The sequence below is a fragment of the Canis lupus genome, chromosome 7 (genome assembly GCF_011100685.1).
Source record: "Canis lupus familiaris isolate Mischka breed German Shepherd chromosome 7, alternate assembly UU_Cfam_GSD_1.0, whole genome shotgun sequence".
In the NCBI taxonomy this organism is placed as follows: Eukaryota; Metazoa; Chordata; class Mammalia; order Carnivora; family Canidae; genus Canis; species Canis lupus.
The window spans coordinates 21567900-21593065 of record NC_049228.1 but is presented as its reverse complement, the minus strand read 5'-3'; the positions used below and the strand labels follow the sequence as shown (position 1 = coordinate 21593065).

Below are 25166 nucleotides of genomic sequence, written 5' to 3'. Positions count from 1 at the left end.
TGCATGGAGCCTGCTTCTCCCTCTGCCTGTGTCTCTGCGCCTCTCTCTCTCTCTCTCTCTGTGACTATCATAAATAAATAAAAATTTAAAAAAAAAAAAAAAGAAAAAAAAAAAAAAATAAAACTACAGTTTCATTCTAGATCCTATAAACAGAAGATACAGAATCAGAGCACCGATAGGGCCATTGTTTCAGTATATGTGCTGCCGAAGCGAGCACAGGGCCTTTGTTTCAGAACAAGCCTGGGCTGTTGATAGCAACACCATAACCAGTGTCTCATTCTCCTTCCCTGTGATTCCCCTACTCCTCCAATACATCCAACAATACATGATGTTACCTTAGAAAACCCTGCCCTGATTTTTTTAAAAAGATGTTTTTATATGTTTATTTGTTTGAGAAAGCAAGAGAGAGAGTAGAGGGAAAAGAAGAAGGAGAGGGACAAGCAGACTCTGAGCTGAATGTGGAGCCCAATGCTGGGCTTGATCTCACCACCCTGAGACCATGACCTGAGATAAAATCATTTGTTCAACCAAATGAGCCACCCTGTGCCCCTACCCTAATATTATCCTAGAATACCCTCTCCTGAAATGATGTGTAGGTACCAAATATGCCATTGTAATTCCCATGCATATTATGTACAGATGGAAGTGAGATAAAGAAGTCATGTTGGACTCTCTTGAATCTGATTGCCTTTATTGCCTTTGTCCTTAACATACCTTCCTTCGAGAATTCAACAATACAAAAAGATTGGGGAGAGGAATGTCATATTAGTCTCTTTATCAATTAGTAATTCCTTAGCATCTCATAGGAACCGATGCTTTACAATAACTGTCATAATTTCAACCCTAAATCTGTAGGCAGGCAAATTATCACCCCACCTGGAAAAGCTGAAGTGGAACGTAGATGACTTCCAATATTTCATAAAATATTAAATCTTCTGCTAACAATTAGAATTCAGGAACAGGAATTCCAGATTCCCCTAGAATTACCTCAGAGACCTCTTTGTTCTGTACTTAGAGACTGCAACGTTCTATCTGCTTTCTCTGTGGTTGATTTCATTTTTTAAAATGTTCCCATGTATTCATCCAACACATTTTTTTCTGTGTGTCTATTACACCCTAAGCACTGTTGCACACCCTAAGCACTGTTGCACCACCACCAACTGGTAGTGTCTATGCTCACAACACTCAGAATTTTTTAGAGGAGGGTAGCCCTGGTGGTGCAGTGGTTTAGTGCTGCCTACAGCCTGGGGTGTGATCCTGGGGACCCGGGATCGAGTCCCATGTCGGGCTCCCTGCATGGAGCCTGCTTCTCCCTCTGCCTGTGTCTCTGCCTCTGTGTGTGTGTGTCTCTCATGAATAAATAAATAAAATCTTTTTTAAAAAAAAGACATTTAAAAAAAAAAAGACCTTTTTAGAGGAATTCCCAGGACAAACCTTTCCGTAATCTATAAATATTACCTTTTTGCCATCCCAGAGTAAGAAGGGCTCATCTACTGCCTTGAATCCACCATTCTTTCTGCCCGCTGCCCTGGCCCCAACACCTAGTCACGCTGTCATAGCCTCTTTAAGAAGCCCCACAAGGGGACAGAGAGGAGGGAAATACTATTGTTGGTCACCTCAATCCAATTTGGGAGAGGAAAGGGTTTATAACTAAGTCGATGTACTAGGGTAGAGAAGGAACTAGAAGAAAAAGAGCAAGAATAAAAGGAAAAGGAAGAAGGAAAGGAACAAGCTACAGAAGCACTTAAGTGAGGTGAGTTGGGTGAATTCCAGCTTCTAGAACCATACCTTGAATACAACTGGCTGGGATAACCACTTTTGTAATAGTCAGCCCCGGACACAAGCTGATGCCTTTCCCCAGGCCTGGACGCATAACGGGGCTGCTGGCGGTCTGTCCTGGGGTCCTCCTGTGGCAGGGGGCTCCTGTGGGGATCTTGCCACTGGTGATACCTCTCTCCATTGTGCCAAGAGTGAGGAACGGGCCAATGAATTCCGTCTCTCCGAAGCCCACGGTCTGGGTCCTTTGCTGGAGCCGTGGCCCTCCCCTGTGGCTGAGGTGGCCACTGGGGAGCCCAGAATTCCATCCCTGACCCTCAGAATTTCTCTCGTGTTTTTAGTGAGTTGTGTAGCTATTTTATCTTCCTGCAGACAAAAAAAAAAAAAGAAAAAAAATCACCATTTTAGGCCTATCTCCAAACATGATGATTGATTAGTTCTTGTGAAAAAAAAAGTACCTACGGTCCTCAAAATCTTTTATCTAAAACAACACACAGGCACTGTTAATAGAGCTATCTGGGGGAAAATGTCAAGCAGACACATGAAGTAAATAACAGGCTAGACAATTATATTGATGTTGCTCTAAAAATTAAAAAGTATATTTGAAGCAACAATAGATGTGAGAGGCAGGGGAGACACAGAACAATCAGATATAAAGCTCCAAAACACTATCGAAGAATTGCAATTAAATACGTGTTCGTTCATTTATCCCACCAGCAATTATTCACTCAACAATTACTGTGGAGGCGCTCTGCTGTCAGAGAAATAGGTGAGCTTAGAGCTATGCCAGAGTTTAAATCCTAACTCTGTCACTTATTAGCTAGTTAATTTTTTCAAGCCTAAATTTCCCTGAGAAACAGAACAGGGATGATAAGGACAAGTTTGCAGGATTACAGTCAGAGTCAGTGATAACTTGCAAAAAAAAAAAGTGCCCAATACACTGCCTGGTATATAGTAATTGCTCAATTTAATGGCAGTTAGTATTATCAGAGACAAGATCAGGGCAGTATGAATGGATGAAGACATTTCCTAAACAAAAAGAAGTTTAAATTGACCTTGAGAGACATCTTTTCTGAATCCTTAAATTATCCTCTTAGAAGAATGAGGCCCTATTATATGGCTATGCCTGCCCATCTTCCAAGGGGGTCAAGTTTGGGATTGTTCTCACGACAAACTAGACAGCCATGCCTCAGTAATCTTCCTGGCTAGAAATTTTAAAATCTGGAAGTCTCTCCCAGTGTCAAATTTATTTTCCCCTCTTATTCTTCAACATGAGAAATGCCTCTGAAGACATGATGCCCTCCAAGTTCCTCTGCCCTGTATCACAGAGGAGCACCTGCATCCAGCTGCCTCCAAAGAGAAAGCACACGTCAGACCTTACTGGTGACTTTGGGATTCTCTAATGTCAGGAGAAATATATTAGCTCAGTCAGACCCCATGTTTTTTCTCCTTTGGGAACTGTTTTAGGTTGAAAGATTTTGATAAAATACAGTTAACTTGCTCCCACTCCAGAAACTCCCAGCCTAATATAAAAAAAAACAAAATTATATCAGAACAAAAGGTCAAAGGGTATATGTTGAAATCAAGATACCACTCTGCTTGAATGCCATGGATCCAGGGTCCACAGCTATGAGCCAAGAGCTGTAAGCAGAACATACGAGAAGAGCAAGGCGCAGAAGTACCTTCCACCTCAAGATCAATTACAGCTCAGAAAAATTCGTACCTTCCTTCCTGTGTCAGCCCCCTCCCTTGAAAACAGTCAGGTACAATGAAAGCCTTTTCCAGCAAATCCCAGCAAAAGCCAAATGCTCCAACACAGTGAAGGGTGACATCGGTCTTTCCTGAAGGTCCACAAAACTCCTACCTTTCAGATGCAAGAAAGTTCAACAAGAAGAAAGCCTCTTTTGCCTTGTCCCCAGATGTTTTCACTAGACAGCCCTCCTTCAACCACAAAGACACAATACCCTATCTCTCCACTGAAATCACATTATTCTGTTGCTCACATATCAACTCCCATAGGTTAGACCTCAGGTTATAATTAAGGACACCAAATGTAAAGCACCCAAGATTCTCAAAGGGGAGGCATCACATCTACAGCAACAAGCCACACTTTCGCATTCATTTAAGTGACCCTCCCCAGCCCAGCAAGGGTGAAATTGCCTTTCCTAATGTGACAGTACAGCACAGCCAAGAGAAAGAAAGCAAGGGAGATAGCGTCCCCCCACACCTGCTCGGTGGCTTCCCACCTTCTTTCAGCACAGCTTCCTTCCGAGACTGTCTCTCTCCTCTTTAGAGAATGTCAAAGTCCATGTGCCACATCTACCAAGACCTACCCGGCCTTCAGACCTACAGCCAGTTAGTTACCTGTTCAACTGCCCAGCCTCCATGGAGCTGATTCACTAGGGCAAAGTCCAGCCCAACTACCTCCGTCTGGGACAGGCCTGACTTAGCGAATTTGCTCAGAACCTGCTGGAGGCTTGTGCTTCTATTTGCCTGGTCACTGACTGAGCCCGGTTTGCTTGTATCCAAATCCCAGAGCAAACAAGGAAAAAGACAGCAAGAGGAGGAAATCCAGAAAGCCTGAGGCGGCCTGGCCTCTGGGGTGTTGACTCAGGGCTCTGTCACTGCTGGCTCTAATGCTCACCCTCTAAAGGAGGAATAAGAGGGGTGCCTAGGTGGCTCAGTCAGTTAAATGTCTGCCTTCGGCTCAGGTCATAATCTCAACAGTCCTGGGATCGAGCCCCACATCAGGCTTCCCGCTCCTTTGGGAGTCTGCTTCTCCCTGTCCCTCTCTCTTCCCCTCCCCCACACGATCTCTCTCTCTCTCTCTCTCTCTCTCTCTCTCTCTCTCAAATAAATAAAATATTTTTAAAAAAATAAAAGAAGGGGCAGCCCTGGTGGCGCAGCAGTTTAGCGCTGCCTGCAGTCCGGGGTTTGATCCTGAGGACCCTGGATCAAGTCCCACGTCGGGCTCCCTGCATGGAGCCTGCTTCTTCCTCTGCCTGTGCCTCTGCCTCTCTCTCTCTCTCTCTGTGTCTCTATGAATAAATAAATAAAATCTTTAAAATAAATAAAAGAGGAAGACTAATACTTAGCTTCTTTTTTTTTATAAATTTTTATTTATTTATGATAGTCACACAGAGAGAGGGAGAGAGAGGCAGAGACACAGGCAGAGGGAGAAGCAGGCTCCATGCACCGGGAACCCAACGTGGGATTCGATCCCGGGTCTCCAGGATCGCACCCTGGGCCAAAGGCAGGCGCCAAACCACTGCACCACCCAGGGATCCCTAATACTTAGCTTCTGAGAGTCACTATGAGGATTAGATGTTGGTAAAGTGGCACATGATCTAGAAATATATATGCTCTATAAATAAGTATGATCCTTCCCTTTCAAAAAAGATGAGCTAATTCCACTGGTGGAGGCAGGCAAGCACTCACTGGTGGGTAGTAAACACCTGGTTTGTCTGGTTTGGGGTTTTCTCATTCATATTTTTCTTTGCTGGGGTTCTAGTTGTGGATCAATTGTAGCAACAGACGGAAGGCAAATTTAATGGCCAATACTGAACTGAAGGCACTGAGAAGTTTTCTATTACAAAAAGAAAATCATTGTTCACATTTAAGAAATACATTTCTTCAGGCAAACATAGAGAAGCTTATGTCCACTTTTGAATTACTATTTTAAAATTCAGCAAATCATCATGTTATATACCTTAAGTTTATATAACGTTATATTTCAACTATAGCTCAATAAAGTTCTGGAGTTGGGGGGATAAAATTCAGAGTTTGCTCTAAAAGGGCGCAAATCACTTATTTCTTTCAACAAACATTAATGAGGGCCTCTTAAGTGTCAGAGCTTGAGACATATAACTATGAAAGACACAGTCCTTGACTTCAAAGAGCGGAGCAAATTAACCTCTCATGTTGTTACTACTTGTTCCAGAGAAGACTGCATTAGGTGGGTCTAATGGTCAGAGAAGGTAATGTACCTAAACTATAAGATTTTGTCTCAGACCCTCTACAGACTCCTGGGGCCTGACAGCTGGGTGTAGAATTCTCTGACCGAGGTAATGGTTTCTTCCCCCTCGTGGTAAGCCATTGGCTGCACTGCTATTTTTAATCCTCCTGAGAAGAGGCAGTAGAAGGAGACACACATTACAGCAGGAATCAGAAGAGGGTTGATTATGACAGACCCAGTGGATCACAATAACATTCGTGAAAACCTGACGTAACTCTTGTGGCTTATGACATGATGCCAGTCTTGCCTAAACACCAGCTAGCTACATTACTGGAATGTTAACTCTGGAAGGGACCTTGAGGTTATTTTAGTGACTTCACTTCTAATGATAAAACTAATATCCCAAGGAATGAACTGATTTACCTAAGACCACAAGACTAACTGGAAGCTCCGTCAGGATTACAGTGGTATGCTGGAGTTACCTTGCACCGAGCTCTCAAGAGCTGGTTCTTAGGCATTCAGGAACTGTGTGCCAGTAGTTAAACCATCAGTAATCTGGAATCCACCATGGTGGGAGGATTTACACAGAGACTCTCAAATGCTACAAAGCAAGGAGATGGTGGTTGATTTCAAAGGGCCATGTTAGCAGCATAGTGAGGACAACCCCAAAGTCCTCCTTCCTGATTCAGTGTGCTTTCAACTACAGAATTACCATTCTGTTCCTAGCTTTCATTGCACATTTCTGGTTTAAACATCTAGCCCAGTTATTCCAAATGCTCCTTTTGTGACATCCCCAAGCATGTCTAATTATCTCAAGAGTTATTATGAAACTCTTCAAATGCTCACCAACCAAAATTAATTTTAATTAGCTTTAATTATTTTCTATCAACATATGGCATACAACAGTTATATGGGTCATGGAATGAAATAGATCGTGGTGGGATCTCACTGGTGCAAAGGTTTGGGATTTATCGATCTCTGCCTTTCCCAGGCCCCACATACCTAAAGTTACTAAATCTTTCAACCTAGCAGCTCAGTTCCTCCTGGTTTCTAGCCAAATCTGTCCAACTTGACAGAATACATTAGCAACTCATCCCCACCAGGAAGTGGGATAAAATTAGTCCTGTCACCCCAAGTCCTGGTGGCAATACCCTTGCATGATCCCATAGGATTTCTCATGCTGGAACGGCTACAGTCTTCACATTACCCCCTTCCCCAGGTGTCCTGTCCTCGTGCCTGATTCCTGCTCTTCCTTCCAACTATCCACTGGAATTGGAGCCTGGGCTACTTGCTAATTTATGTGAATTTCCTTTCCTAATCTCTGTTCCCCGTCCAAATGCCAGGCCACTGATAGAAGTCCTGCCTCACATGGGTATAAGTACCCTGGTTTGACATCTGTCTAATGTAAGTATCATCAGTGCTAATAATGTAGTTAATTTCTCCCCACCGGACTAATGCTGAAGGATGCTGAAGGATGAACAACCACCTAGATCCAGGTCAGATTTGCCATGAAGCTGTGAGCACTATGATTTAGTGACTGCTTACTCTTGCAAGGGACAGCCCAGTGGCTAAGACATACCCCAGGCTTGACCCCATTCCTTCACTAAAAGTAAAAATTTAGAAAACAGACTGAGAGGCCCTATGTCAATATGTTAATAGTAATTATTTGTCAGGATCACAGGATTATGGATATTTTATTTCTCTCTTCTTCCTTGTCCATATTTCCTAACTTTCCTACCATTAACATGTTATTTTTAAAGAAAAAAATCAACTAACATTATTTTTAACCAATACTCTATCCAAATGTGTCATTGTCATGTCAGCAAAAATTATGTACCCATATGCAACAATTATGCTAAAATGGGATAGTAACTCTCTAAAGTGTCCAAGATTGGTTAACCATGCTCAGTCTACTCTTCTGGAAAGAAGATTACAGAAGTCATTCATTCACTAAACAAATGTTTATTAAACATTCACTACAGGGGCACCTTGGGTGGCTTAGTCTGTTAAACATCTGCCTTCAGCTCAGGTCATAATCCTGGGGTCCTGAGATCCCCCAAATTAGGCTCCCTGCTCAGTGGGGAGCCTGCTTCTTCCTCTCTCTCTCTCTGCCTGCTGCTCAGTCTGCTTGTGCTCTCTCTCTGTCAAGCAAATAAATAAAATCTTCAAAAAATAAATAAACATCTACTATATGCTCAGTTTTGTCACATGCATGGGAGATAAAGATAAATAACATATAATCATGCTGTATAGAATCTTTCATTCCAGTGGAGCAGTAGACATTCAAACATGGAGGAGAGGGGAGAAATAAAATATACATACAGAGACTCTGTGTGTGTGTGTTGTGTATCATATATACACATATATGTATTTATGTTTATAAAATAGAATCGATATGAAATGATACTCTGTTAAATGTAGAAAATGAAGAAAGAGAAGTGGAGGACATTCCAAGCTTCCAGGCTGTAGAGAGGGGACCACTCTGCCTTTTTTGAGGAAATAATGATCTTGGAAGAGGAGCCAGTTTGGTGGGGAGACAATGCCTTCTGTGTTTGACTTGCTAACTAAGGGGCCTGTCGGCAAAGGTAAGAAGGTCAGGAAGTAGTAGACATTGAGAGTCTAGAGCTCAAGACAGGGGTCTGAGGAGGGAGGCAGGGTGATTGAAGCCACAGGCATGGGTAGTATTGCCTTAAAAATGCTGGGAATTAGAAGACAGTTCCTTGGAAGGAGCTCTGAGGCATTCCAACATCTTAGAGCTGGATACAGAAGAGGAGGCCATGAAGGAGAATAAGGAGGCGCTGGAAAGGTGGGCGGAGAGCCAGGGCTGGATGGTGTCCTAGGAGCCAGGTGAGGTGATGGCTTCAAACACAGGAGAGTTGTCAACAAGGCCAAACTTCAGGGAAATGTTGAGAAAGGCAACAAGTGGAAATGTTCTCCACATTAGTGAATTTAACAACCATGAAATTTGGTGATCATAACACGAACAGTTTCAATAGAACTATGGCCAAGGGAGTGAGGATTTTGACACAGAAGTCACTTATGCAGAGAATGGAAAGGAAAAGGAGACTGCCGGGAGAATCCCTCCAGCTAGAAGCCCAGATGTGAAGAACAGGGGCAATCGCTGGGGCTGCCACAGGGCCCTCGGCTTGGAAGAACCGGGTCAGTGCAGACAAGACAAAAGAGAGTTACATGCTGATTCCCGTGGAGATACAGAAAAGAAGCACAGTTCCTGAAGGCACAGATCCCCAAAGAGCCTGGTTAAATGGGATCTGGAGTAGAGGAGCACAAAGTGAACCTAGCTAAGAGGAGGAACCCCTCTTCCTTGAGAAAGGGGTAGGGAGGGGGAGATGGGCACAGATGGGGACACACTTATGCATAAAGGCACCAGCTATGGAGAATCCTCTATTGAACAGACTGCCACGTTCCACTGGCTAGAGAGCAGGGATTATTTGGTAAGAGTCTTGACTCCTATGTGGAAGGTGGGAGTGGGCTTTCACAGGCATGGGTGCTCAGAGGAAAAAGTGGGCTGGAAATGCAGCTGTTCCTGGACACCTAGATGAGCTTGAATCTCCACAGGTGCCCTAACCAGCTGTACTTTCTTCCATGGGGCATTTGCAGTGCCCAGCACCGTGCCTGACACATGACACAGTCTCGGTAAAGATTTTTCTTACAGATGAGTGGATACCTTAAGTTGACAGCGTTCGATTCTAACCAGTAGTTTTCACATCCTGTGCATAGAACCAAGCACTGAGGTGGAGTTTCTAGAGAAAGGAAAAGAGAATGTTGGAGCAGTAAGTTCAAGGGACTGGCCAGAGAGTGGTTAAAGGGCATGTGGGATATAGATGAGACAGAAACAGGTGCAAATTATCTGCACACCTTGTTAAGCTGAGGTCTCTGCATATACTTAAGAGACACGCTCCAATGGGATGATGGGGGAAAAACGAATATTAAATCATAATTAAAAAGAAAAAAAACACCTCCTAGTCACAGTGGGAATGAACGGATGACGCCCACACCTGCATTTCCAACCATATCTGAGACTCTGAGACATTGAGCCTCTTTTCATCAGCAAGAATCTCCTGTCTCAGAACCTGAGAGACTCCTAACTCTGGGAAACGAACAAGGGGTGGTGGAAGGGGAGGTGGGCGGGGGGTGGGGGTGAATGGATGATGGGCACTGAGAGGGGCACTTGACGGGATGAGCACTGGGTGTTATGCTATATGTTGGCAAATTGAACTCCAATAAAAAAATAATAATAAATAAAGAATCTTCTGTCTTGTTTCTGAGAATAAGTCAGGGGGTGAAGGTTTAGTGCAGAGCAGCCTCTGGACTCCAGCAAAGCCACCACTTGGAGTCAGCCTTGGAGATATGGGGCTCGTGGCCTCGGCCAGTCGCTGGCTGCCAAGGCTGTGACCCCTTCCTTCAGGTAAGCCGGGCATCGGGCAAGATGCGGAGCAGCGTGTGCCAGTCAGAAGTACCAGTTATCAGGAAGTTCGTGTGCCAGGAAAACATGGTCTGAGGCCCAGAGACAATTAGACTGGCACAGACACCATAAGCCACCCTGCCAATCCGGGGACTGTTGCTCTCACCACAGCCTTAGAAGTGAAGGTTAGGGCACAAAGCAGATTTCCTACAGGGCCAAAGAACACTGTGTATGAACACTTTGAAATGCCACCTACCTGGCTGCCTGCAAACCTGCCCGTCCTGCATCCGCCTCTGCTGCCAAGAGCTAAGAAGTACATCACTCAAGAAAAAAAAAAAAGACTCCATTCTTCCTTATCAGCCCTGGGCTGGCAGAGGTGACCCACCTTCCCCTCACCTTACCCCCCTGCATTTTATCAATGCCCCCAAACCAGGATGAATGGGTGGCAGATGGATGCTGCTGTGACTTCTGACCTCACATCAAGTGCCAACAGGCAGATGTGACTCACGCGCCACTAAACAAAACAAAGGGCTGTAATATCCTCAGAGCATCCTCTGAGCCAGCAAAGCTAATAGGACATAAATTCCCTAGAGGAGCAGGACAACTTATATGACCCCAAAATAAGCCTACCTGGGAGTGAATCTCAGCTCCAGCTTCACTATCTGCTGGCTGCATGAACTCGGCAAGTTCTATGTTCTATTCTATGTCTCCTTTTCATCATCTGTAAGATGGAGATGATAATAGAAGTGACCTCACAGAGTTAATATAAGGGTATATAATTAGATAAGTACTTCCAAAGTGTTTGGCATATAGTAAATGCTCAATAAATGTTAACTGTTTCCCTGGAAACGCTAATACAGTGCCTAAGAACAGTTCTTCGCAACTCATCAGTAAGGGATTAACTGAGTATCCATTACTGCTGGGAAATCCACAGGTTCTTCATCCAGTGCTCCCCACTGAGCCAGGAGATCAAGGGAAAATAGAGAAATTATGTCAAATGCCACATAGGACAAAAAGAATGGATTGAGGTGAGATCATCAGAATTAGAAACTTTGATAAAGTACAGCCCTGTGCTTGTCACACCAAAGTACTTGCAGCCCCAGGGACAATGGAGGATGCCACAGGATAAGCACCAGCTTTTTTGTATATGCAATCTTAAAATGTATTTTAATTTTAGACACTAATATTGTATGATTGAATATTAAGGACTAAAATTCAAATTTGTATTAATTTTTACTATGAAGCATGAGACTTCAAAGAAATTTCATACTTGCAATGGGACAAATAGACACACACACACTCACATAGTCACACGCATGTACCCTGCACCCCCCAGATCACCCCTACCATTTGCTGGAAATGTTGAAGAGACTCATTCTGAACAAGAGCAGACGTTCAGACACATAACTGATGAGCTGGAAAGAAATCTCTAGAAAGCATCCATCCCTGCAAGTGAAGCAGTATCTAAGCCAAGGAGACTTAGGCCAAGTCCTCGCTTGCATTCAGCTCTTTGCATTTACAGACCTGTGCCATTCCGAACTCTCCTGCTGGCTTCAGATTCTCTATTACATAAGACTCTGTAGGGACCCAGGAGCTCAGCAACTCTCTCTCTGTTTACCTGGGGTAGGAAGTGTTGGCTGTCCAGTGAAGGTGAATCCTCAGGCTCCTCACAAAAAGACATCCCAATATTTTAGAGCCAACAAAAAACCCTGATGTATAACACACATGTGTGACTCAAACTCTCGAACTCTTTGAATAGGGGAAAGCAGTCATCATGGCATTCAGCAGCCTTCTCCTCCCCAGACTACATAGCCCCAGTCCTGTTGATACTTCCTTATAAAATTTCCTTCCCTCAATCATTTTGAGCAGCAAAGGCCCAGGGAAAAGAAAATAGGAACTGAAATTTGTATTTAGTTTTAATTATGCCATTTCCCATGCCATGTGCCTTGGCAGGGGCGGGGGAGTATATATGAATCATTTAATATCTAGAAGACCTCCTCATCTTTAAAGTGAAGTCTAGAAATTACCTCACAGGACTGTAATGTGGGTGAAATGAAATGATACACAGACAGACACCAGACACCAAAGTGCCTGTTAAATGGGGAAGTGGGTTTTTATTTTTTTTTAATATTTTTATTTATTTATTCATGAGAGAGTGAGAGAGAGGCAGAGGGAGAAGCAGGCTCCATGCAGGGAGCCCGACGTGGGACTTGATCCTGGGACTCTAGGATCAGGCCTGAGCCAAAGGCAGGCACCAAACCGCTGAGCCACCCAGGCATCCCGGAAGTGGGTTTTTAAAAAACCCACTTTGCCTTTCCTCTTTTAGGTTCCTTAGATTCTGTTAAAGGTGTGACAAGCCAAACTCATGAGTATGGTACAGAACAGCAGTGAAGAGTTCAGGCTTGGCGGTCAGAATTGGATCTAAGCCCCAGTACCACCATGACTAGCCGGGAGACTTCAAGCCAGTTGCTTAACCTCTCAGGAAGAGGGTTCTTATTTGTTAAATGACTGTATAATAATGGATATCCTCACAAGGTTGTTGTAGGAGAAATGAGATAATGTACTGTTCATGGTATGTCATACGTGCTCGATTAATATTTGATGAGTAAATGCATGCATACTTAGGAAAATCACTTAGCACAGCACCTACACATAGCAAGTGTTTGACAAATGCTTATTGTTGACATTGTTGTTTAAAAGAGCATAGCAGGGGGATCCCTGGGTGGCGCAGCGGTTTGGCACCTGCCTTTGGCCCAGGGCGCGATCCTGGAGACCCGGGATCAAATCCCACATCGGGCTTCCGGTGCATGGAGCCTGCTTCTTCCTCTGCCTGTGTCTCTGCCTCTCTCTCTCTGTGACTATCATTAAAAAAAAAAAAAAAAAAAAAAAAGCATAGCAGTAGACTTAGCTTCTGGGCTGTTCAGGGCATATGTTCTTACTGAGCTGAGCGTTCATCATTGCAGTTCCTATCTAGTGTTTAATCCTAGCTGCTCCTTATTATTGGCTTAGGATCTAATCTGAGGTTATTGGTTTCCATTTATTTTGCCATCTCTTTCATCATGGTTATCCATTACATTCAAGCTTGTCTTCCCCAGAGATGCCCATCCTTGGCTCATGGTCTTCACTACCCAGTGGCATCAGTAAAGAGTTTGTCCCTTTGGAGACAATAAAAAGCAAACCAGAAAGGGTAAGAGGTTTCAGCAAACTCACACAGTGTCATTATGTCATCAAGTGGAGGAAAATCAACCATAGGACTTCTGGTCAAAGCTTTGTTCAGAAAAGCACACTTGTTAGGAAGAGCCCTGTGGCACATTTAAGGCAAAAATGCAGTTATTTAAAAATCTATTCCATGAGAATACAATGGTTATAATCTTCAACGCAATCAGTCAGTGTAAATAGGGTCATTCAATCCAATATATATATGTGTGTGTGTATATATATTCATAAAAAATAAGAACTCAAAGATTAATTTCTGTATTTTCTCCTTGTCCCATTTGTTAGTCAATAAAGGTGCACAACATTTTGCTGGTTCTCCTCCTCTGCCCACTGTTCTGTGGACAGAAATAGCCTATGCTTATGCAGAGCGTCAGTAAACACACACATATTTTAGTGGCACTCATATCCCTGTTCTCTCAGTTTGGAATAAGTGACTGCAGATATAGCAAAGATCCCCAGGAGTGCTGTTCTAATGCTGAATTTAGCACATCAGGGCAATTTCCATAGAAGCCACTTACGATGCCAAAAAACAAAGTTTGAACTTCAGCTTCTGGAGGACATTGAAGGGTATGTCAACATGATGGAGAAGTTTCTTTTCTAAGCAGAGATGTCTGCAGGTATCACAAGGGAGATGGCCCAAAGTTCATTATTTTCTGGGAGGATCCCATAAACAAACGTTGGAGACTCTCGGCATGCTGAGTAAATACTTAAATGCCTTTCCCAACATTGCTTCTGTGATGTTGTTTCTGTACAAGCTTCCTAAGAACATTTCCTTTCTCACTAAAGATGCAATACTTTTTATGCCCCATGACATTGACATTATGCCACCATTACCTGGTACTGGTCCAAATGTCCCTTATTGAATGAATGATGTCATTAAGTGAAACTGGGGTATATAGCCTTACCCCAGAGTAAAAAAAAAAAATTATTCCCATCATTCAACAAATGATATGTTAGACAAATATTAATCCAGTATCTGCTGTAATAAATTTTTTTCCTATGTAAGCTAACTCTACATAGTTTCTCTAATAAAGCAGAAAGACTAGGGGCACCTGGGTGGCTCAGTGGGTTAAGCATCTGCCTTTGGCTCAGGTTATGATCCCAGCATCCTGGGATCAAGCCCTGTGTGGTCAGGCTCCCCGCTCAGGGGGGCTTCTGCTTCCCCCTCCCTCTGCTCTTGCACTCTTGCTCACTCTCCCTCTCTCTCTCTCTCTCTCAAATAAAAAATTAAATCTTTAAAAAAAAAAAAAAGGCAGAAAGACTACACAGAAAGAACCCCCCAAAAAAGTCCTTACTCCTACTTAATAACCAAGAAATGAGTGAGAAACTGACTATATTAGCCTAGAAGGAAGGGAAGGAGAGCAATAGAGAATGTGTTCCCCACAGAAGGATGGATAGGATAAGGGCTTGGGGGTAAAGAAGGGCCTGTGTATTCAGCATATCATCAGTGGGGTTTATGTGCAGGGTGGTCAGAGGTTAGAATACAAAGAGAAGTTGCTGAAGACTATGCCTGTGTCCCCCCACAATTCACATGTTCACATGTTGAAATCTAATCCCCAGTGTGGTAGTATTTGGAGATAGAGCCCTTGAGGTGATTAGGTCGCAGGATGGAGCTCTCTTGAATGGGATTAGAACTCTTTTTCTTTTTTAAGATTTTATTTTTTTGATTGAAGGAGAGGGAGAGAGCACAAGCAGGAGGAGCTGCAAGCAGAGGGAAAGGGAAAAGCAGACTCTCTGCTTAGCAGAGAGCCCCACTCAAGGCTCAATCCTAGGACCCTGGGATCATGACCTGAGCTGAAGGCAGACACTTCACTGACTGAGCCACCCAGGCGCCCCGGGATTAATACTCTTATGAAAGAAGCCTCAGAGAGCTCCCTCACCCCTTTTGCCATGTGAGGACACAGACACAAGGACACAGGTTATCTATGAACCAGGAAGCAGACCTTTACCAGACACCAAATCTGCCAGCACCTTGATCTTACACTTCCCAGCCTCCTAAACTGAGGAATAATTTTCCATTGTTTATAATCCAGCCAGTCTATGGAATTACGTCAGAGCAGCTCGGGCAGCCTCAGACAGCTGTGATAAGAGCTGAGACTGAAGGGATGTCTCAGCTGCCTCAGCCAGCCTCACAGAGCAGACTGTTGCCCCAGCTCTCCCCAACACCTGGATTGTTTGCACACACTAGGGTGAACATTGCTGTTTCTGCCCGCCCAGCATCCTATCCCCTGGCTTCTGGTAATAAATCATCAGTTTTTCTTTGATGAGCTTCCCTGCCTTCTCTGTTTCTATAGCATGTATGGGACTGACCCCCTCCCTCGTTCTAAGAATCAACACAGAATTCATACCTGGACGGTAACAGTCTCACAGCTCCCTGGCCACAGTAATTCATTTGGCAGTTAGCATGTGCCCAGGGACATGTCCAAGAAGCATCCTCTTCGAACTGATGCTTGGATGACTGAGAAAGAAGTGTGTTTCCCATTGAGTTGACTGAGATAATAGAATACCAACCTGGAGCTGCAGGCAGCCATCTGTCCACAATTCGTTCATTCAACAACAGTTATTGAATAACAATTATGTGCCTCATGCTGTTGTAGGCATTTGGGATACAGAAATAAGACATAATTCCGTTTCTTAGATTTTCACCACCAACCGGAAAGGCAAATAAAGTAAATTAACCACTTTAATAAAATGTGATAAATGTTACAAATATTAATATATAATCTGAGGACAGCCAGATAAGGCTTCCCGAGGTAGAGATGCTCACTGAACCTTGTTGGATAATCAGCACTTGACAGGGTGAACTGGGACATGGGGATGGTTCCAGAAGAGGAATTCACAAGTACAAAGGCACAGAGGGAATGTTCAGCTGGGCAAGCTCTGGTGGCCCACCATATTCAATCAGACTAGAGGGTAATTAATACCCATTCAGGGGAATGGGAGAGAGGAGTCCATATGGCCAAGCTGGGAATGAATCATGAAGATCTGGAATTTTTGCTGAATACCATGAGGAGCATTTTTTTTTTTAATCCCACAAGTTGCCATGTAAAGAATGGTCTGGGGAGTGTCAGACTGAAGGCAGTATGAGCCTTCAAAAGCAGTTGCCAACACCTTCCTTGTTAAGGTCAATGCAAGCCAAACTAAAGTGCTGACGGAAAGGCAGATATGAGCAGGCAATAGGCATCAGATTCAAGAGAGAACAAGGAAGCAAAATAAAGGAGATTTAGAGGGTAATTGGATTTACACAGCTCTGGCCTGGTCATGTCCCTGATCAAGACTGAACTGTATTTGACTAGAAGAAGCAGGTGTTGTGTGGAAAGGAAAGTTCAGGTGGCCACAGTAAGTTGAGTTGCCAGCAGGACGATGTACCAGAGATGTCTCAGGCAGTGAATTAGTCGGGAGCTCCTGAGGGAAGCCTGCAGGAACTCAAATTGGTGGTGGGTGGGATTTATTTGTTTATGCGTTGCTTCTTTCCTGAAGATTTCTATGTGCTTTGATTGAGGTGTTATCAGCACACAAGTCATAATTAAAATTATGGATGTGGATGAGATTGTCAAAGAAGAGCACAGACTTTAAAATTTTTTAAAAATAATAATAGCTTAAGGTAAAAGTCAGAGAAAGACAAGTTCATGAGGATTGAGAAGGCGTAAGTTAGAACAGCATCAAGAATGTCAAGAAAAGAGGAATTTAAGAACCAGAACAAGTAAACATAGGGGAAGAGAAGGAAAAATAAAATAAGATAAAAACAGAGAGGGAGAGGCACCTGTATGGCTCAGTGGTTGAGCATCTACCTTTGGCTCACGTCATGATACCCAGGTCCTGGGATTGAGTTCCGCATCAGGCTTCCCATACGTCTCCCTCTGCCTATGTCTCTGCCTCTCTCTGTGTCTCTCATGAATAAATAAATAAAATCATTTTTAAAAACAAAACAAAACAGAGAGGGAGGCAAACCATGAGAGACACTTAACCATAGAGAATAAACTGAGGGTTACTGGAGGGGAGGCAGGGGGGTGAAAGGCTAAATGGTGGATGGGCATTAAGGGCATATGTTATCATGAGCACTGGGTGTTATAGGTAAGTGATGAATCACTAAATTCTACTCCTGAAACTAATACTACAAGATATGTTAACGAACTTGAATTTAAATGAAATCTTGGAAGAAAAAAATAAAAGAAAGTCAAGAAAGGAGAGTGTGTCAAGAAAGAGGAAGAGGTAAAGAGAAAAAATATAGTAAGAGATCAAGTTATGTAAGAACTTGAAAGCATCCCCTGGATTCCATAGAGTTGGTGAAATGGGTCTCAAAAGGGATAGGACATAAGGAGAATCCATGAAGGGTTTTCATTGGCTGGTTGGTTGGTTGGTTGGTTGGTTGGTTGGTTGGTTGGTTGGTTGACTGATATAAATGGCAGACACTACAGTGGAAATCCAGTTAGAGGAGAGACAGAAGAGATGGGGTAAAAAAGGGAATGAATGACTGATGGACATGGCCCCCCAGGACAAGGGGTATGGAGCTCATAGCCTAAGAGAAGGGATTACTGAGGGGTCAGGAAGTACATTTATGCCATTCAGAAGGGAGAGGGCAGCATGGATGCTTGAGTGTCCATGTGGATAATTTTGTGAGCTAGGCTAAGCAAGGCTGATGGAAAAAAAATGCATACTAATTATATAAAAGGAATTGATTTTATCCGTCATTCTATTAAAAAGTATGTCAATGAAACTCCCACAATTTTTAAAGCCAAAAATTAATGAGCATGATAAGTTTCTTGCACACACTAGGATGAGAGGATGCAGCACTCAGTCACAAATGATGGGTATTTCTATTTTCTCTTTCTTCTTCTTCTTTTTAATGGTTATTTTCTATTCTATTTGAAGCCACAGCCTGGCTTATTTTTTACTCAGTTTAATTTCTTTCAAGCTGCAGCCTGAGAGTCACACCTATCTCAAGCAATTTTCATTTTCCTTAGTGTCTGACTTCTGTATCTTGTCCCTTGAAAACTTAGCAGCAGTTGGAAAGGTACTTGTTCTAATCAATAACCATTTGAAAATAGAAACTCAAGATATTTAAGATGAGTCTGTATGCAATTGCTACCTTTAGGACCTCTGTCTTGGAAGCAACCTTTTCTCCTCCAACATCATACTGTCCTTCAAGTTTCTGTTACAGAAAATCACAATCTGATGAAGACCGGTTGGTGATATGTGAGGTATGTTTCATAAAGAAAGTAACCCCCCTCTGCCCCTGCCATACTGCCCCATTCCCAAATGAGATATGGAACAAATTCAAGGCCGTGTGAAAATCTGTTCAGTAAGGGAAAAACTCACACTGGGTGAGGAATCAATTACTGAAGTGGCTATCCTTTCCAACCCATTCATTTTCTAGCACGTAAACCAAAGTGCCCAGAGTGCCGTCTGGTTCACTGGGATCAAGGCCAGGACCCGATTCCAGGTCTCCTGACTCCCCACCCCACTGTTCATTCATCCTTTCATAACATCTGCTTCTCCTGCTGGGCAGCAAACTCCACGGGGCCAGGAACCTCTTCCATATTATTCACTTAGATAGCCCAGCATAGAGGTGACAAGCAAAAATATCTGTTGGTTAGTTAACCACACTCAGGGTGGACCACTACTGGTCATTCATGAGGTGTCACACAGAGCTAAACATCAGAGTAAAAGGTCTCAACAGAAAGAAAGAGAAATCACCAACCCATAAACACATGGTTTATGAACTCGGAAACACCAGAGACTCCGGACATGCCTTCCAGGGTGGAAGCCTTGGGAACAGGGGCTGTAGAGCCACCTCTGGCTAAAGGATCCATGCCAGGGTTTCATTTGTCATTGGGTTGGCAGACACCACACCCCAAGTCAGAGCTTGAGAACACAGAAGTTTCCATGTTGCCTCCACGTCGGCTTTAACTAACCTGAATCCTCCTTAAAATATTTAAGAGGTTCTCTCCTCTCCCCCAGACACTGTAACTGCTGAGGCTCTTTTCATCTTCCCATAATCAAACCTGCCTAAAATTGTTATGTAAGTTGAAATCCCATGGTCCTTTTTGCACATTAGCAACACATGCCATCCCACGGGGGACAGCCCCCACGGCAGTATGCAGGCACTTTAAGGGGTGGGAACGTGGCATCAGCCACAGCTGAAGTTTGTTTTGTAAAACAAGACCCTGTGAGATTCTTCATTTTGCTGAAAAACCATGTGTCAGTTTGATGCCTTTCTACTCTGGTTGAGACCAAATGTTTCTCACCGAATCTGCTAGAAGAGTCTCTGGTGGGAATTGTATTCCCCTTTAGCATTCTTCAGTTTGACTTTGGTTTGGTTAATGGTGAAAATAAGTACTTACATCTCTTGCCCCTAACTCAGGAGCTGCTGCTGCTTCTGCTGCTGCTGCTATATCCCATCATGACTGCTGTTACTCACAGCTGGCAGACACTGTAAACCGTGATGCCACGTCAGCCGCCCAGAACCGTTCTGCCTGAGCAGCAGTTTCCCAACGGAACGATTCTCTGTGTGGATCCTGAGGCTGGAAACATGATCTGACCACCATAATGAGAAGGTCTTAATAAAAGAAGCCACTACTTCAGATTAGAGAGAGAAACCACACATACTCCTTTGTGTGTCTGATTATCAGGTTGACTGTATAAACAATCATGACAGCAAGTTAACAACTGACCAAAGAAGTCAGGGTTAGAAAGTGAAAGGGTAAGATTTAGAGACTTTGAATCCGTATGATAGATCTTAGTTCATTAAGAAATCATGAGCTTGGAGTGAGATGAGTTTCATTTCAAAAAAGTAAATTTAAAAAAAAAAAAGTAAATTTCATTTCTAAAAAAATGAGAAAGTGAATGCTCACGAATAGGCAACTGCTTTGCTAGATTAGGAGACATTTATGTCATGGAATATTTGAATATCTAGTAAAAAATAATACATTAAGAGTTGTAGCAGTTCACTTGGAGGGGTTTCTATGGCATACTAACCAAGCCAAAATATATATATATTTAATATATAATATTTAATATATTAATATTTAATATATATAATATATATAATATGGGATAATATATTCCCTTTCATCGAAGAGATTTTGTAATAACCCCAAATGGGATAATATTATATATATAATATAAAAATAATTATATGAGTATGTATCTACATAGACAAAAGTACAAAAGATACATATCAGGCAGTTAAAATACTTCCTCTGATTGAGGGAGAGAATGGGTAAGGGCAATGAATAAGGGCCACAAGTAACTTTTTTAAAGACTTCATGATAAGCAGCCTTGCTTATGTCACTCCCGTAAAACTATCTGTATGTGAATGATGTGTGTGCTTAAGGAGAAGTACATGTTAAGTTTAAAAAGTGTTCATTAGATGTCTTCAGGTGCTGGAATGCCCTCTGGCTTTAATTTCAATCTTCATCATTTTATGTATACTTCAATTTTTAAAAGATTTTATGTATTTATTTATTTGAGACAGAGAGAGAGAGCACACAAAGCGGGAGGAGGAGTGGAGGGAGAAGCAGGCTCCCCAATGAGCAGGGAGCCTGACTCGAGGCTGAATCCCAGGACTCCAGGATCATGACCTGAGCCAAAAGCAGACGCTTAGCCCACTAAGTCACCCAGGTGCCCAATGCTTCAATTTTTTTCAAGGAAGAACTTTTCATTTTTATAATCAGAAGAAACAATAAAGCTGTTTCTGTTGTATAAAAACAAATAGTATCTTGCCTGAACTATTATGAGGCTGAACTATTCAGCCCCTGTGCTGAATCTTAAATAGACTTGGGTTTTTATTTTCTCTGTGTGTCCCCCAAACACTCAAGAATTCTAAAGATATTCTTGTGCTTCTCTGGAACAGACAAGCCATGCCAAACAGAAATATAAAACACCTTTCTAACCCAGACCTCACACAGCCCTCCTCTCTTTGAGGTTGATGTCAGAGGTGGTGGCTCACTTCCTCACCCTTCTGTGATGTGTAGTGCAGAGGGAATTTCCAGAGCGCACGCACAGAGATATTGCCGAGAGTGCTGTGATCCATACTCTCAGGTGATGTGCATAGGGGTGGCCAGAAATCACTTAGGAACATGCCAGGAGAGAAAAAGAAAGAAGCTGGAATTGACCAACCAATCCCCACATTTCAGTAACAGAGCCAGAAAGTGGGAAAGGAGCATTTATTGATCAGTGACCAAGTAACCAACATATTTTACATAATTAAAACATGGAAAAGGTCGTGATGCATTCACTGTCCACCTTTTCTGAATTAAAATGAAGTGAGAATATATGAATATATTTAGATATTAAATTATCTTAATTATGTAAACAATAACACAGAGGTTTTTTTAACTGGAGAAATCATAGAAAATTCAAGATGTCCCATCACCACAAGGGCTGTGTAGCAAGTAGATATATGGATGAATCAGAAGGCATATATTGTTTGTGTTTATTTATAATCCTGGAACTGGGGAATCTCCTGATTTCAAACTTAAATGAGGAAAGCAAGCGATTTAGGTAAAATTGCTGAATTATAGAATTGTCTTAAAAACAACTTTTTTTTATAATTTAGAAGTTTTTATTTTTTTATTTTTTTTAATATTTTATTTATTTATTCATGAGAGACACAGAGAGAGAGAGAGGCAGAGACACAGGCAGAGGGAGAAGCAGGCCCCATGCAGGGAGCCTGACATGGGACTGGATCCCGGGACTCCAGGATCACACCCTGGGCTAAAGGTGGCGCTAAACCTCTGAGCCACCAGGGCTGCCCCAAAAACAACTTTTTAAAAAGAAATGTTCTTTCACCTTCAAATACAAAAATCCACAGTAGAGTCCAAATTTTTTTAATCCTAGAAGGATTTTTAATTCCACCCATCATTTTAGACAGGAAAAGAGTCAGAAAGGTTAAATAACTTGCCCAAGGTCAAGTAGAAATTAGGTCTCTGATTCTCAGAGATCATTCCACAACATTATGCCATAAATATTAAGAATAGAGCCTGCCTAACATGACTTGTCATAACTAGAGAAGACACTCCTAATTACCATATTCTTGCTTCGTATGCAAACAGCACCTCCTTAGATTTATGCAAAGGATAGTTAAATACCAACTGCATTTGCCATCTTGTCTCACAATTTGTTTACTGTCTTTTATCTTGATAGTAATCTTTCAACTATATGAAATGAAGGATACATATAGATATCCATAAAAAGCAGAATGTAAATATAAGCCAAATGTGGAATGTCAGTAGTAAATGTTGTAAGAGATCAGGAGAGAGAGAGAAATGTAAGGTAATTTCAAGGCGGGGGGGGGGGGGGAATCAGTGCTAAAAGAGATAGATGAGAATATTCAAAATATGAGCTTTCTTACTTGAGAATACTTCTATTGTTCAGGCTATTATTGCCATATTGGGCCTTAAGTGACACAGGACTCATGACCCTGATCTGAAGGCAATCCTACAGTCTCATTTTCCCCAACTTAAAAAATACACATTTTGAAAATGTGCAAAAAGCATACATCCATATATTCATAAACCTGCGGTTTCCTTGGCTCAGACATCTTGGGTAAATTGGGGAAGTTATATAGACCTATCTGTATGTAACTAAACAACAGAATAAAAGGTGGAAAAATGCAATGACTATTATGTCAAATGCATACCTTTTGGGTCTCCTAGGCACATTCTTTCAAATATCAGCAGCAGATTGGAGGTATTGGCTCTGACTTTGCTAAACCAAAATTCATGGCAGAAAACAAGTACAAATGTTTCTGCTTGAAAGAACTGTAAGCTCTGTCCCTTAAATTAAATTACTTATATACAGCAGACCAAAAATCTTATGTTTACCCACCACAAGACTGAGCCAAGTGATGGGAAAACATCTTGAACTCCCCAGGAGAGATTATGCAAAAAAGATTTTGAGCAGAGTTAGTATGTCACAACAGTTATGTGCATGGGCTCCAAAGCCACACCATCAAGCTGGGGTCCTGGCTTTGCCACTCTCTAGATCCATTGATGTCAGGGGAATCACTGAATCTCCCTTCCCTGGACCTCAGTTTCTGTATCTGTAAAATGAGGTTAGTAGTAAGTACCTCAGGGGTTGCTTTGAAGAGTACAGTTGAACTTTGAGGAACACAGAGGTTAGGGTGCCCACTCCTCAGCCCCCTGTGCATTCGAAAGTCCACGTATGACTTTTGACCCCTCAAAAACTTAACTACTAATAGCCTACCACTGACCAGAAGAAGCCTTACCAACAACTGTCAATTAACACATATTTTGTATGTTATATGTATTACTATACATATTCTTACAATAAAGTCAGCTAGAGAAAGAAAATGTTATTAAGAAAATCATAAAGTACATTTATAGCACTGACCTGTATTTATCCAAAAAAATCCACAGATAAGTGGATTTCAAACTCATGTTGTTCAAGGGTCAACTGCAATTGAATAATTATAGGTAAAGCACTTAGAAAAGTGCGGCAGTCTATGGTTTATAATAATATTTATTATTATTATTATTATTATTATTTAATTATTACTATTATTATTTATTCCATGCACTCTCCCCGCATGCCACTCTCCCTGTATCTCCGCTTGTTCACCAACTGAGAGATGCTCCCCTCTTTACAAATAAGAAAATGGAAGCTTAGAGAGAGTGAATAATGCACTCTGTGTCCCACAGCTAGCACTGATCAAACCAGACTGTTTCCACACCCTTCCAAGTCAGTATTCAAATTTATACAACATAGACCCACTCTTTTGTTTATTCATTCACTCATTCATTCATTGAGAGCTTACTGTGTGCCAGGCACCATACCTGATGTTGGGGATCTAGACATGAACTCAGCAGATCAGAAGGCAATTGCCTTCAGGGGCCTCTGGCTGGCTCAGTCGGTAGAGTGTGCAACTCGTTATCTTGGGGTCATGAGCTCGAGCCCCATGTTGGGTGTAGAGATTACTTAAAAACAAAATATTAAAAACAAAAAAACAGAGGTGCCTATTAGGTATCTGCCTTCAGCTCTGGTCATGATCCCAGGATTCTGGGATCAAGCCCCGCATGGGGCTCCCTGCTCACTGAGGAGTCTGTTTCTCCCTCTACTCCCCACTCGTGCTCTCCCTCACTCTCTCTCTCAAATAAGTAAATAAATAAAATCTTGAAACAAACAAACAATAAACAAAGAAGGGAACTGCCTTCATAAAGCCTGTATGCTTGTGAGGGAGACAGATAAGCAAACAAAAATAAATCTATCATGTAATATCAAAAGATGGTAAGTGCTATGAAGAAAATAAGAATGAGCAGAGGATGGAGTGTCAGGGTCAAAGTGGGAGGCTTATTTTAGATAGAAGAGGCAGGGGTACTTCCCTGAGAAGGTGAGATAAATCCAGTGAGGGGGAAAAGTGTGGAAGGCAGAGAGAACAGTAAGTGCAAATGTCTTGAGATAGCAATGAGGTTGGCCTAACAGAGGAGTGCGAAAGTTGGATGCTGGGGGGAGCTGATTTGGAGAGGAAAAGTGTGAAAGAGCCTCTCAAAGAGTAGAGAAGAGAATTAACTGGAGAAATTAGACAGCATTGCCCGGCAGCACTGTGAATCCACTTGAGCTGTGAGCTCATAAAATTAAGACCAGTAAGCCTGCTGTGCATTTTTCTCCAGCCACATTGGAGATTTGGTGCTTAGATGCAAACACGAGTAGGTGAGTAGTGTGTTAGCAGACCTGGGGGGCTGCCAAGTAAAGGCAGAGAGGGGAAAGAGGCAACGGAGTTGAGCTTACTCCATGGACTCAGACGGCTGAGGTGGAAGGCAAGGCCTGAGAGCC

At 42.5% G+C, this 25166-nt stretch overlaps 1 protein-coding gene across 7 annotated transcripts in view; it reads right to left on the bottom strand.

Moving 5' to 3' along the window:
- Nucleotides 1-19833, bottom strand: part of SEC16B (SEC16 homolog B, endoplasmic reticulum export factor) — a 56405-nt gene extending 36572 nt beyond the window's left edge. The window contains exons 1-3 of one of the 7 annotated variants that reach the window (XM_038542413.1): nucleotides 19715-19832; nucleotides 10785-10875; nucleotides 1789-2142 (exon numbers count right to left, since the gene is read on the bottom strand). In XM_038542413.1, coding sequence (XP_038398341.1) covers nucleotides 1789-2084 — 296 coding nt within the window. In that variant the 5' untranslated portion in view covers nucleotides 2085-2142; nucleotides 10785-10875; nucleotides 19715-19832. Of the gene's footprint in view, nucleotides 1-1788; nucleotides 2143-4003; nucleotides 4254-10784; nucleotides 10876-19714 lie in introns of those variants that run through there. The other 6 variants (XM_038542414.1, XM_038542416.1, XM_038542415.1 and 3 more) reach the window with 6 other exon arrangements.
- Between the last annotated feature and the right edge of the window lie 5333 nt (nucleotides 19834-25166).